This window comes from Phacochoerus africanus, chromosome 15 (genome assembly GCF_016906955.1).
Source record: "Phacochoerus africanus isolate WHEZ1 chromosome 15, ROS_Pafr_v1, whole genome shotgun sequence".
In the NCBI taxonomy this organism is placed as follows: Eukaryota; Metazoa; Chordata; class Mammalia; order Artiodactyla; family Suidae; genus Phacochoerus; species Phacochoerus africanus.
In genome coordinates, this window is record NC_062558.1 from 139,100,409 (window position 1) to 139,113,638 (window position 13,230).

Here is a 13,230-nt window from a genome sequence, read left to right on the forward strand (position 1 = left end):
TACCAGGTCCTTAACCCACTGAGCAAGGCCAGGGATGGAACCTGCATCCTCATGGATCCTAATCGGGTTTGTTACCAACAAGCCACGATGGAAACTCCTCTTGGCTTTGATTTTTAACACTGCCTTTTCCCTTTGTCCCTGAAAATATTCCTCTCTTTCTCATAGCTGGGGGGGGTCATCACATCTGAGGGTCCCCAGCCTTCCTGGTTCACACTCTCACATGTGTGAGGGGGGGTCACTCCATGTACCCGATGCATATGTCCCCACGCTTAGCACAACTCACTGAAAAGACCACCCTTCCCCCCTGCATTGCAGCACCACTTTTGTTGCAGATCAGACCGCCACGTTGGTGGGGTCGGTCTGCTTCTGGACCTTCTGTTCCTTTAGGGTATTTGTCTGTTCTTGCTTCATATCCAACTGTTTTAATTACAACGGTTGCATAAGAAATCTTGTTTGCATAGTGTTACAGATTGAATATTTGTACCCTCAACCCAGTTCATATGTGAAGCCCCAACCCAAGTGGGCCTGAGATTACACTGAATCTATAGATCATTTAGGGAGAACTGGCATCTTTTCAGTATGCCATTTTCCAATCTATGCATATGGTACCTTGCATCCATTTATTAAGATTTTCAAAAATTTTATGGTTTCGTGTGCAGACGTCTTGTATAACTTGAGTAGTTTTCTTTCTAGCTTTTGATATTTTTACAATGTTGTAAATTCCGTAATTTTTTAAATTCCATCAATGAATTATTATTGTTATAGAAATACTGTTATATATTGACCTTGCATTCATCCGTCTTGCTAAATTTCACTTACCAAATGTACTCTTTTGTAAATTCTTTTGGATTTTTTTATACCATTCTTTTTTTGCTTTTTTGTCTTTTTGTCTTTTTAGGGCCACAGCCACGTCATATGGAGGTTCCCAGGCTAGGGGTCGAATGGGAGCTACAGCCTCATGGTTCCTCGTCAGATTCGTTTCTGCTGCTCCACAACGGGAACTCCTAGCATTCATTTTAAAATAATTTTCTCCTACTCTGGTCACTAATTGTTTGGTCGCAAGCAACAGAAATCCCTTGAAGAAAGTTCAGGTAAAAGTAAAGTGAGTATCAGACCCCAGGGGATGCTGGGAAAACAGGGGCAGGGAGTCCGTCCGGGTGGCTTTGTAGGACCTCTCGTTAGCCCTGTCTCCCGTGGACCCTGTGGCCCTGGGTCCTCTGCTCGTCCCGCACACTCTGAGGATGGACCCGCTTCCTGGCCTGTGGTCTGCCTCCATGCGGCCTTGCAGGGTCAGCACCCCCAGTGTGTCTGGCCTCAGGGTTTGGGGACAGCCTGCTTGGCCCCAAAATGGGTGCCCCTGGTTCCTCTGCTGCAGCAAAAGGCAGGGGGCGAGTCAGCAACATGGGGGCCTCGTCCCCCTGGGAGCCTGGGCAGCACATTTGCTGCAGGACCCTGCATGTCTCTTTTGCAGAAAACTTGGAAAATAGGCATATGAGCTTTCCCCTCCCAAATCTGCTCTAATTCTGCCTAGTATTTTTCCCAAATCTTCTCTCTACATAGAAGTTTACAAATTTGAATGATGTTGTGTATGTATATATGTGTGTGTGTGTACGTGTGTGTACACACATATGCTTGCTTCACTTAATTTTATGTCATTAGTATTTCCCATTTCATTAAACACCCTTCAAAAGCCTCATCTTAATGGCTTGATAGAATGTGTACTATTCTATTCTATGGCTATAGCATAATTCAATTAACAGTTCCTATTTTTAGACTTCCGGTTCTTTCCAGTTTTTAACAAATAAGTGTCACTGAGGTGAGCAGTCTTTTTTTTTTATTATTACTCAAATGAATTTATCACATCTGTAAGGGGTGAGCAGTCTTGTGCTTCACGTCTGACCTGATCTCCGGTAGTTTCCTTAAGATCGAGTCCAAGAAGTAGAATTACTGGTCAACAGATGTGAACGCTGCGAAGTCTCTTGATATGTCAGAGTGATTCCAGAAGTTTCTACTCATTTACTCTTCTTTCTACAAATCTGAGATGCCCGCTTCTCCCTCTAGGATTGAGTATTAGCTTTTTGTTTTTTCTTTGCCTTTTCTAGGGCCCCTGGCATACGGAGGTTCCCAGGCTAGGGGTCAAATCGGAGCTGTAGCCACCAGCCTACGCCAGAGCCACAGCAAAGCCAGATCCGAGCCGCATCTGCGACACACACCACAGCTCACGGCAACACCGGATCCTCAACCCACTGAGCAAGGCCAGGGATCGAATCCGCAACCTCATGGTTCCCAGTCAGATTCGTTAACCACTGTGCCATGACGGGAACTCCAATATTAGCTTTTAAGAAAAATATTTTCTAGTTTAATAGATGAAAAAAATTTCATCTCATTATTTTAATTTGTAGGCTTTTTTTTTTTTTTGCTACACCCAGGGCATGTGGAAATTCCCAGGCTGGGGTCTGAATCTGAGCCACAGCGGCGACCTACACCACGGCAGCAGAAATGCAGTGTCCTTAACCTGCTGCACCACAGCAGGGACTTCTCAGTGTGCATGTTCCAAGCGAGGTTGAATTTATACCCCAAGTGTCCTGCTCTCTCAGCTTGTTCCCTGTGGGCTGCCTGAGTTGGCCCGTTTGTCTCCAGCGTCCGTCGGTCTTACCGGTTTGCAGAAGCTCACTGCGTGTTGAGAACATCGACCCTGTTGCAGGCCCTCTCTCTCTCCCGGCGGCCGCCCGGCCGGCCTGGGCTCTGCTGGCCCCGCAGTCATGGAAGGAGGCGATGAAGATCTCGGCCTCTTGCGGCCGGAACTTGAGCCTGGGGTCTGGTCTTAGCTCATGGGTGACAGCCCACCATCGGGCGAGGGAGCCCTGGTCCACGGCCACCATCAGCACGGTGCTGGGTGTGGCTGTGGGGGCAGCGAGGTGGGACCCCTGTGTTGCCACCGACACTCTGTCTCTGCTTGGACCCGTGCCTCTGACTTGCCTGTGGCTCATTCAGCCTCTGCCAGCCACATCTTCACTGTTGATCACGTCCCTGGCTTCCTCCTTATCCTGTCCCCATTGTCATCTTGCCAGTAGGTAACCAGCTTTTACTGAGCCCTGCTGGGGTTTGGCCACAGGACTCGGTCCTGCAGCCCAGTCCCTCTGGCATGGCTCAGTTGCCCCAGCCTGTCCCCTCCTGACCCTCTCCTGTCCCCCTGCCTCCCCTTGTCCTCCTCCTGTCCTCTTCTGTTCTCTTGCGGTCCCCTTCCTGCACTCTCCTGCTTCCTCCCTTCCCTTCCTGTCCCTCTCCTGTCCCCTTCTGTCCCCTGTTATCTCTCTCCTATACCCTTTCGTCCCCTCCCATCCCCTCCTGTCCCTGCACTGTATGAATGGCTCCCGCCCTCAGCCTGTTGCCCGGTCTGCACTGCATCTACCACGTGGAACGGAGGCAGCTCCTGGCACCCACAGGCATCCCGTTTCCCAGCCGTGCAGACCACGTAGTGAATTGAGAACACCAGGATAAAGCTCTAGGGAAGCAGCTCTTTGCTGGCCTCCTGGTATGTTGCAAAGTCCCTGGGGACAGGAGCCTCTGCCCTTGGTTTCAGGTTCCTGAGTCTGAGACATCGTTGTGTCCTAAAGTATCGGTTGTGTCCCTGAGCCACCAGCTGACACTGGTGGGACAAGCCGCTTTCCCTCTCACAGCCTGTCCAGGTGGCCCGGCTGAGTCAGGCCCCTCAGTCCCCAGGCGTGTGTCCTCCCTGACCTGGGGGCGGGCAGGGGTCTCGCTCTGTGCCGGTGGCCTCTCCCTTCCGTTCCTGAAGGTCTCTGAAACCCACACCGTGGGAAGCGTGGAGGGTTTGGAGACAGGAGACTTTATTTGGCATCTGGCCCTGGTCCTTCCAGCCTTGTGACCTTACGGGTTGTCTGCCCTTTCCAGACTGGTTCCCTTACCTGGGAAAGGGGGCCCAGACCCAGCCAGAGCCCACAGGATGGCCAAGCAAGGTGGTGTGACAAGTGACCCTCCAGGTGCTGAGTGTGGGTGACACATGACGCTCACCTGCTGTTTGGAAAGGCATAGGGTGTTCTGTGCCCCTGAGCGATCCTTTGCAGAGGGGGCTCCAGAGGAATCCTGGATCAGAAGTGGTGCTGACTCCTCTCGTGAAACAGACCCTGCCCCGATCCCATCCCCTGCCCCGTCCTTCCGGGGGCGTGAAGTGGGCTCCCAGACCCATCCTGACTCCCTGCAGCCTTGACTCAGCGCCCTCCATGTAGGGGTGGGAAGGCCTCGTCTTGTCCTCAAACAGCTCAAAGTCCTTCCGGGGCACAGCAGAACCCCTGGGGAGGGTGGGCAGCGGCTAGTGGCTGTGCGTATGGGAGCACAGGGCCGGTCCCCCAACCCTGCTGGGAGGCAGGGCAGGCCCTGACAAGAGTGAGGCTTTGGGCCAGTCTGGAGGGCCAGGTAGCACTGGCCACGTTTTCTCTCGATCGCGTCGTGAGCTCTTGGCCGTAGGACCTGGATGGTCCATGTGCTCCGTGTGGGGTGGCACAGAGCAGACTCAGGACGTGGCGGACCCAAACCCAGACGTCCTGCCGTCCCAAGAGAACGTACCTCTGTTGGCTGCCATCAGTAGGTCAGGACCCCAGGGCAATAGGCGGCCTCGGGTTAAGCCTCAGCTGGACTCAGGGCCGTCGGGCACCTGCTGCTGTTGTGGGTCCTGGGCGGGGGGGGGAGATGATGGCGTCTGAGTCCGCACGGGGTCGGGAGGCCCGCCCGTCTGTCCCGGGGCCAGGGCCTGGGAGCACGGTGCGTGTGGGCTCCCGGGCCCCAGACGGCAGCCCGCTCCCCGTGAAACCGAGGCCCTATGCTGGGAATGACAAATGACCAAAAAATCAATTTGTAATCTGATTGGAGGGTTTTGATTTCCTCTGATGAGTTTAAATTTCATTAAAAGCAACCTTATTCCAGCATAAAAGGAACCCTTGAAGGGTAAAGCGGGGGATTGTCTCACGGAGGATGGAGCGGCCCGACTCTTTTGTGTGGTTTATTCATCGCATTAATTGGGAGGCCCAACCCGGGGTGTCCGTTGGCAGCTGCGCCGTTATCGGGCCTGGGATCGGCCGGCCGGGCTCAAAGCACAAGGACTCACATTCAGGACTCGCTCTTCGGCATATTGACACTTGAGTTATCAACAACGCTTATTATCTGCCGGGGGGCGGGGGGCTCGCCGCTCGTGGGGACGGGGGGCCGCAAATGGCTGCGGCGGCGGGGCCTCGGCCTCCTCCTAATTGTGTGTGTGCCCTGGAAAAAGTGATCATGGCAGCCCCTTGTCTTGATGAGAAATTGACATTTTCCGAGGACTTCCCCGGGTGCCGAGCAAGGAGATAAGGCTGGAGTTGTTTTAAAGGAGGGCACTTTCCTTCCTTTCAGGGGCCTCTTTATTGCTCCTGTTGACACACTTGATGAGTATGGATTTCATGAGGTCTTTTTCAGCATTTGAACTATAAAAGGTTCAGAATGACACCACCCCTTATAGACAAAAGATAACCTTGCCCTTTGAATATATCGATTCTTGATTAACTAGGCTGTTTAATGCAATGAAATGAGGCATTAGATTGAAGCCCATTTCAAGTGCTTTGAATAATCTTTAAAAGCTTGAAAGACCATAGACGCGGCCTGACAATAATTGGCGTACATTTGGAGAGAATGCAGTTCTCGCTTTGGGTTCAAAACACAGACATGAAATTACTGCCACCCCCACCCCCCGCCCCCTGGGTCGCAGAGCCCCAGCAAGCCGGCCCCCACCCAGCCCTGAGCAGGCATTGCTGGCACGGCTTGGAGAAGGGGAGGAGATGAGGTTGGCCCCCAGCACGGGGGGCAGGAGCGGAGGGGAGGGGCGGGGAGGGGCCAGGCTGCAGCCTCGGACCCCGTGAGCCTCTTTCTTGCTGTTTCTTTAAGGCTGAAATGAGAATGCAGTCAAAGGAACCCGATTGTCGTTGACTGAAGAAAAAGGTATTCACAAGTTTCTTTATGTGTTGAATAATTGTTTCCTGTTTTGCTCAGCAGAACAAGTAATTAAGACAACACTTGTGAGCTCTAATTTGGATCACACGTACGTGGATGTGTTAGGAGCTGCAAGCCAAAACATGCAAAACCAGCCTTTCATCGAGGAGAAAAGGAAAAGTCTGGAATGCAAGGGAACACCGGGGAGCCGAACGCGGCTGCGTGAACCAGAACCCACTGCTGACGGCCCATCCCGTTAGAGCCCGCGCCTTTGGCTACACCCGCGTGCAGCCCGGGGCCGTGGGGGCTGTGTCATGCCACGCAGCGGACCTGGAGCTGGTGATGGGTCCCTCAGCTCAGAGCTCGCCAGCACGAGGAACTGGGGTCTGCCTGCCTGTCCGTCCGTCCGTCTGTCGCCTTCCCAAGCTGCACGGAGCCCTGGTGGAGCACGGTGTCAGGGACAGAGGCATGTCTGGACTAGCCGAGCCCTTGTGGTCAATCTGCCAAGCCTCGGGCTCCGAAGCAGAGGCCCAGGGGCAGGGGTGGCGGTGGGGAGCAGTGGCCAAGCCCCCTGGGAACCTGCAGGTTGCCTCTGAGCCACAGGGCTGTTGTGGCCCTGGGTCTGACCCAGAGTCATGACCAGATGGTCAAGCGGGCGTGCAGTGTACGTCTGGGGACCAGAGCCACGCAAGGAACAAGAACGTCTCCATGCAGGTTGGATGAGGCTTGGGCGGTGGGCAACCTTGGAGAAGGTTCTGTCATGAATGGTTTCACCTCGGCCGAGAGGGCGCCGGGGTCCAGGGCGCGCCGACGGCCCCCACCCCGCCCTGCCCCCCGTGACTGGTGCGTGTCCAGCCGGCCAGTGCAAAGCAGCACAACAGATCACGGTACCCGAAGTGAAATTCACAGACAAGAAATACTTTAATTAAATATTGTGTAAAATGAACATTTTTATACAGTTAAATATCTGAAAAAATGTACAGATAAAACAATCTTATTGTAGGGTCTTTAACAGTAAAATCTACCATTTAGTGGCGCTCTCGGTTTTGAGACAATGAAGCCATGAGGGCGACTAATTCACCTAAAACACAAACCAAGTGCAGGGGCGGAAAGACTTGCAAACGTCCCTATACCATGGACACGGGAGCTTGCTTTCTTGGGTCAGACCCTTCCTTAGACAAAATTAAACGGAGGCAATTTAGTTCCAAAGTGACTTCTCAGGCTCGTCACGGGGCCAGAGTGTGACCCGCCCACCCCGGGGGACGTTCGGCTCCTTTCATTTCGTCCCTCACACGGACCCTTTCTTAAGTCCTGCGTTGTTTTACTGGGGGGTTTGTCAAGAAAGTTTGAAAAAGTCCCTCCTTTTTGTTTGAGATCTGATTTCTGCTGCAGTCTGCCAGATGCTGGCTGTGCCGTGTCTGCCAAGGGAAGGGAACACAGCCGACCCGCTTGGTCTCACCGTGGGTTTGGCACGAATAGGTCGAGCCTCTGAAGGAGGTCCTTCCCGTTGAAAAGGGACAGGCAGTGTGCTGTTGGGGTTGATCACAGCAAAAGTTAAAAAGGAATTTTCAATGAGGGGCCGATGCGGGTCCCCAGAAACCTCTCTGCCTCTGAGCGGGGCCTGGGAGAAGGCAGGATGCAGCAGAACCAGGCCCAGGAGGGAGGGACTTGTGGATCACCGGGCTTGTGCTTTTGTGTGTGTGTGTGTGTGTGTGTGTGTGTGTTTACACCATAACTCTCCAAAGGAAATATTGATTAACAATTGTGGTATAAGCCTGTGATAAAATAGCACAAAGGTTCCTTAAAGAAGTCCACTTTTAAGGCATCAGAGAAGTTCATGTGGCAAACATTTTAATTAAAACATCAGAAGTAAATTTTATTTTAAACTTTAGGCCTCTGAATTCTTCCAGTAAACACAGTTCAGCTATGTGGCAAAGTCATGAGTGGCAGCTAAAATGACTTTTTACATTCTACCAAAAAAAAAAAAAAAAAACGAATAAAATAAGGACACAGCCCCAAACGGTGTCACCTCTTCGTGGCCGTTTCACATGCACGGATTCTACTAGGATTTGTCACAGCCGGGTTGGGGGGGGCACCGTTATGTTTTGACTATACAACAAACTTTTTTTTTTCTTCAAAAGTATTTGTTCAGATAACTTAAAAATAATATAAAAATAAACAATGAATTTGACTTTTCCTCAAAATAAAAAAAAAAATGACGAGAAGTCTAAACAAAGACAAATTTGGGAAGGACAAAGGAAATGCAGGGATGCTGGTTCAGCGAACAAAACAGATCAAACAGACAGTTCTTGGCTTAATGCTCTTGTCCCAGCATCGCAACACCAGGCCATGATCGAAAAACCGATACAGACAAGAAAAAAAAAAAAGAAAAGATAAAAAAAAAACAGGAACAAAAAATGGCAGGAAAAGCAATGTACAAAATTTCAAAGATAAATACAATATTTATAATTGATATGTTACAAAATAAAGTCCCTTCGCAACAGCAAGTGTTCATGGAAAAGGAAGTGTTGGATGGAGACCATTTTATTCCTTACAAGATGCATAAGGAATAAAACTTGTTTTTCTCTAAATATTGAAGTGGATCTGAAAAAAATTCAAGACAAGTGTATAAATAGTTAGCTACAACTTTGGCAAAATCACAAAAGTCTACAATTTTATAACCACATACAAAACACATCGGGGAAGAAGGATCTAGAAGTCAAAAGGACAATTTCTGGTACAAGAAACATGGACCTCACAGTAGCCTAAGAATGCAATAGTATACAGTGCTAGCAAAAGTTGAAAAAAAAGTCGCAGATCACACTTGCTTAACAGGAAGCTCTAGCAGTGGGAGAATAGTTTCACCAACAGACAGTAGCATTTTTTTTCTCTGTCAGTGTGCTTGTTGAAGGCAAGAGAATTCAATATCAAAGTTACAATTTCTAACTACAATAAGTTACAAAGTTTCATTTCATTAAGATGAAGTTAAGCGATGGGAAACCCTCCCCCCTCCCTGCCACCCCGTTCTCCTCATCACACAGTCTCCCTTTCTCCCAGTTTGATGGCTCAGACCTCCTTGGCCCCCCTTTTCTCACCACAGAAAAATATTTCACATTATAGAGAGATACACAACCATTGTGACTCTAAGTATGAGTACAGAAAAATGTTTGGAGGCATTTTTCGTCAGTGTTTCATGATAATCAAAACGGTGCATTCACAGAGCTTCTCCCAACACATAGCAAGTACTAGACAGAGCCAAGACGGAGTCGGAAACTTTATACAAAATAGGCGTCGCTTTGTTTTCCTTAATCTTCAGGACTGGGAAATGTGAAAAGTTCGCTCAGTAAAATGGAATTGTTCGTGAAGAAGTAGGTTGTTTGCATGTCGATTCTTACTAGTTTAAATAAAATCTTTAAACAAAGTCTCTGGTAGCCTCTCAGCCGCTGCTGATGTGCTGCTGAAGGTACTGACTCCATCAGCAGTCGCACGCACTAACGTGTCCCCTGAAGTCCATCCTGGGATATGCTGGGCGTGGCGGAAGGTAACCTCACATTGGCGGGACTACCAGCCCAGACATAGCTGAAAGAGAGGGGGGCAGGTCAGGGGGGCCTCTCACCGCGGCGGGCCGGCCTCCCTGGGCTGCGGTCAACAGTGTTCTCCGCTGACCAGCCGTGGGCTCGGTCAAGGGCACCTACTGCATGGGACGGGGGTGCCTGCGGGGACAGCCCCCCGAGTCCTCGCCTACGGCGGCCCTCCTCAGAGGCCTCACGGGGCCGAGGGAAAGGCTGCTGGCCTTTTGCGTGCGCAGGGGCCACTGCCCACACCTCTCGGTGGCTGGCTCAGAGCAGACGGAGGCCCAGACTCCCTAGAGGCCACCTCCGTCGACAGACGTGAACCAACCCGGTCACTTCCGTGACACCAGCCAAGGCCGGCTCTCGGGCCAGGGGCACCCGGGCACCGCTCGGGCCCCCTCGGTCAAACTGGACATGCCTGGTTTCCCCTCTGCTCTCAGCCCTGGCCCTGGCCCTCCTGCCATTCGCTCTGTATCGTAATGGTGAGTCGCGGGCTCGCCAAGGTCAAAGCCACTCACAGCCCACCTGGTTTGCACGCTCAGGGCCCAGGGCCCCGCAGAGACACGAGTCACAGCTCCACCTTAGGGAGCGTGTCCCTTCTCGGAAGCAAACAGGAAACTCGCACTCAAATGCCAAGGGCGGCAGAGCTTCCCAGTGAACTCCTGGTGCAGATGCAATTTAAAAATCTCTTAACTTTCGTGTTGTTTAACTTTGGTCAGAGTGGTGGAGCTCATTAATTTATGTATGAGCATTAATACGTCTGTTCATGTCGTGACGGGAGCTTCAATTTCTCAGGTCATTAATTGCAACAATATTAATTTACCTCCGACTCACCGTTACAACGTTATGGTTTGGGAGACCTGTTGTGTACACACGGCGCCGACTCGCAACGGGCCTCGGCACCGCGTGGACGGACGGATGGATGGACGGACGGCGGGCAGGGCCGTGGCACCTGGCCCCCTGCCGCTGAAGCAACTGTGGTCTGGTGACCGCTGCCGGCTCCCAGGCCAGTCGGCGGCCCCTCGGGGCTGGGCGTCCCTCTCATGGGCTAACAGGTGTTGTGCAGACAATTATTGCAAATCACTGATACCTTTCCAGTTCCTTTTTTGAGCATTAGTTCATCAAAGTGAAATATGCCACCGACTTCACAAAAGGGCCAGTTTGTCTTCTCCACGGTAGCGTCCTCAGCACCCAGCAGAGAGCCTGGCACATAGTAGGCGCTCAGTAAATACTGGTTGAATGGATTCATTTTTTTAAAGGAGTAACTGGATTTGCTTTTCACCGGGAAGAGCATATACCAAACGTGGTGTCTGCAAGAGGCCAGACGACGGCCACTTAATTTCAGTGCCTGCGGCCTCCGTCACCGAGAGCCACGTGCAACCCCACGAGGCCCAGGGGCCCTCACGCGGCCCCGCCTGCCGCTCGCCCCCCCGGGCCACTGCCCAGAGGGCCCAGCACTGGGCGGACGCGGGTGCCCGCTCCGCGGGGCCGTTGTCTGTGGGCAGCTGTGTCAGGCGGGGCCTCCCGCTGCCCTCGGGCGGGACCTTCTCCCTCGGTCTCTGACAGAGCTGGCCTACGAAGACCAGCTTCCGTCCAGCTGGTGCATGCACGGCCCCGGGCGGGGTGCGCGCCCTGCCAAGGGCAACCCGGCCTCGTGGGCCCCGCGGTCTGTGAGACCGGGGATGAGCGCGGGCAGGGCGGGCCGAGATCCGGAGCTGGGCTCTGCGGGTGGCACCGTGACCCACCACCCAGGCCTGGGCTGCTCCGCGGCCTCGTGACACGGAGGCTGCGGGCCCCGGAGCTCCAGGCTGGCCCCTGCCCTCGCTGTTGGCTGAACGGGACGGAACTCGGGCCCCTGCTGCCTTCACCACGTCCCGTTTCTCCCCCGTGGTGTGGGCTGCTTTACCACGAGGACACTGAGGTGGTGCTGGGAGGAGGAGGACCCAGAGGGCGCGAGTGGGGGCCGTGTGGCATCCTGGCGGACAGAGCAGAGCATGCAACGGCCGGGGCTGCCCGGCCTGGAGCCGGGGGTGCCTGCGGGAGGGGCGGCGCTCCCGCCCCCCAGGGAGAGGCCCTCACCCAGCCCGGCCTGCCTGCCCCGGGGACCTCGGGGCGCTCCTCGGCCACGGCCTCAGGCCGGCGCACCCTCACCTTGCAGTCCGTTCCCATTGGCGCTGGTGCAGGAAGGAGGAGGGGAGGCTTGGGGCCGGACCACGGGCGCGAAGGCGCTCTTTTGTTTCACTGCAGAGATGACATTGGCAGGTGAGAATGAGAAAATGCCGTGTGTACTGCTACAGTTTGAAGGGAGGGTGACCGAAGAGGCTGCCATGGTGGGGCTGGACGGCACTACTGCAACAAAGCAAACATGGTCAGGACGCGCGACGCCGGGCACGGCCACACGACAGAGAGCCCCAGGGCCCGCCTGGGACCTCGGCCAGCAGAGCAAGCACGAGAGGTTTCTGGCTTGGCCGCGCTCTGGATAACGGGCGACTCTCTGTCGGACTTTCGTTTCCAATCGGGCGGCCCCGTTTGGTGCCGATTTCGTTTGGGTTTCCAATGGGACCGCGTGGGGCCCAAGCCGCTTGGGGCCAAGTTACTGTGGTCCGTGGACGCCCAGCCTCCAGAGCCACCCTTCCTTTTAGCCAGTAGCTCACACCACAGAACATCCAAGCAACGCACACATGTGACTCTGCAGCGATCATGAATCTGGGTGATGACGTGTGACAAAAACAGACACTTACTGCCGTAGGGAGAGTTAGCGGAGGAGCCATTAAGAAATCCAGGCGAGCCCGGGACCCCTAGATTGGCCATGGCGCCACTTCCATATCCATTCATGCTAGTGCTGACTGTGTTGTAATTGGACTGCTGGGGAGTGCTGCTGGGGACGTAGCCTCGCGGGGACACGCTGCTTGTATTGCGACTGTAGCCGACTGTTAAAACCCCCCCCGGCCAAAAATAACGTTATTATCAGGGAGAGACACTTGGGGGGGGGCTCCCCGCAAATCTCCATCATATAGTAAACATTTTTAATTGACCGTATGCCTTCCTCCAGCCCCAGCGCCTCTCGCCAGCTCAGATAACCTTATCACGCCAGCCCTGCTCGAGCATCCTCGCCGAGCCCCGTCCCGTCTCCGCGGCCTCGACAGCGGCCCGCACGCGCTTCGATCGAACGTCAGCTCAGCTGCTCTCACGTTTCTCTTTAGAAGCAATTATCCACAGCTCGGCTTCCTGGGCTGCCCCCTCCCCCGCCCCCCCACTACCTGAACTGTCGGCCCCTGCAGACCTTCAAATGCCAGGGCTGACAAGGAGAGCTTGTTTGTGGCCAGGACTCCCCAGGAAAGGCTGTTTGGGGGTCTTCGTCTCGACGGAGGCTATCTCCGTCAGCGGGGGGAGCAGGGAGCGGGAGACCCCCTCCCTCCTTGGGATGAGGGTGAGCGGAAGCCAGGGGAGGCGTGTGCTGAGATCACTGCCTATGCAGCGAGGCGGGGGTGGGCAACGGGCGCCTTTCCCCACATACCCCTTCCCAACTCAGAAACCAGCCCCCCATCCGGGGACACGCACCCAGGAAGGGTCCCATCGGCTCCCTAGGTCACAGCTATCCTACAGCGTATCCCAGCCTTTCCAGGAAAGCAAAGCCACAATAGAGCCAACCAAGGAAACTTCTAGCAAATACCAGTAA

The 13,230-nt window shown here is 53.8% G+C and overlaps 1 protein-coding gene and 1 long non-coding RNA gene across 12 annotated transcripts in view; one reads left to right on the top strand and one right to left on the bottom strand.

Annotated features, from left to right (window-relative positions):
* The first annotated feature begins 9 nt into the window (after positions 1–9).
* Positions 10–6,925, top strand: LOC125115922 (uncharacterized). Its single transcript, XR_007132205.1, has 2 exons — positions 10–66; positions 6,043–6,925. It is a non-coding gene; the product is annotated as an uncharacterized LOC125115922 (long non-coding RNA).
* EBF3 (EBF transcription factor 3) overlaps positions 6,877–13,230 on the bottom strand; it is a 115,943-nt gene continuing 109,589 nt past the window's right edge. For 2 of the 11 annotated variants that reach the window (XM_047760679.1, XM_047760669.1), the window contains exons 14-17: positions 12,293–12,481; positions 11,703–11,900; positions 10,642–10,754; positions 6,877–9,558 (exon numbers count right to left, since the gene is read on the bottom strand). In XM_047760679.1, coding sequence (XP_047616635.1) covers positions 9,541–9,558; positions 10,642–10,754; positions 11,703–11,900; positions 12,293–12,481 — 518 coding nt within the window. In that variant the 3' untranslated portion in view covers positions 6,877–9,540. Of the gene's footprint in view, positions 9,559–10,641; positions 10,862–11,702; positions 11,901–12,292; positions 12,482–13,230 lie in introns of those variants that run through there. The other 9 variants (XM_047760675.1, XM_047760673.1, XM_047760677.1 and 6 more) reach the window with 6 other exon arrangements.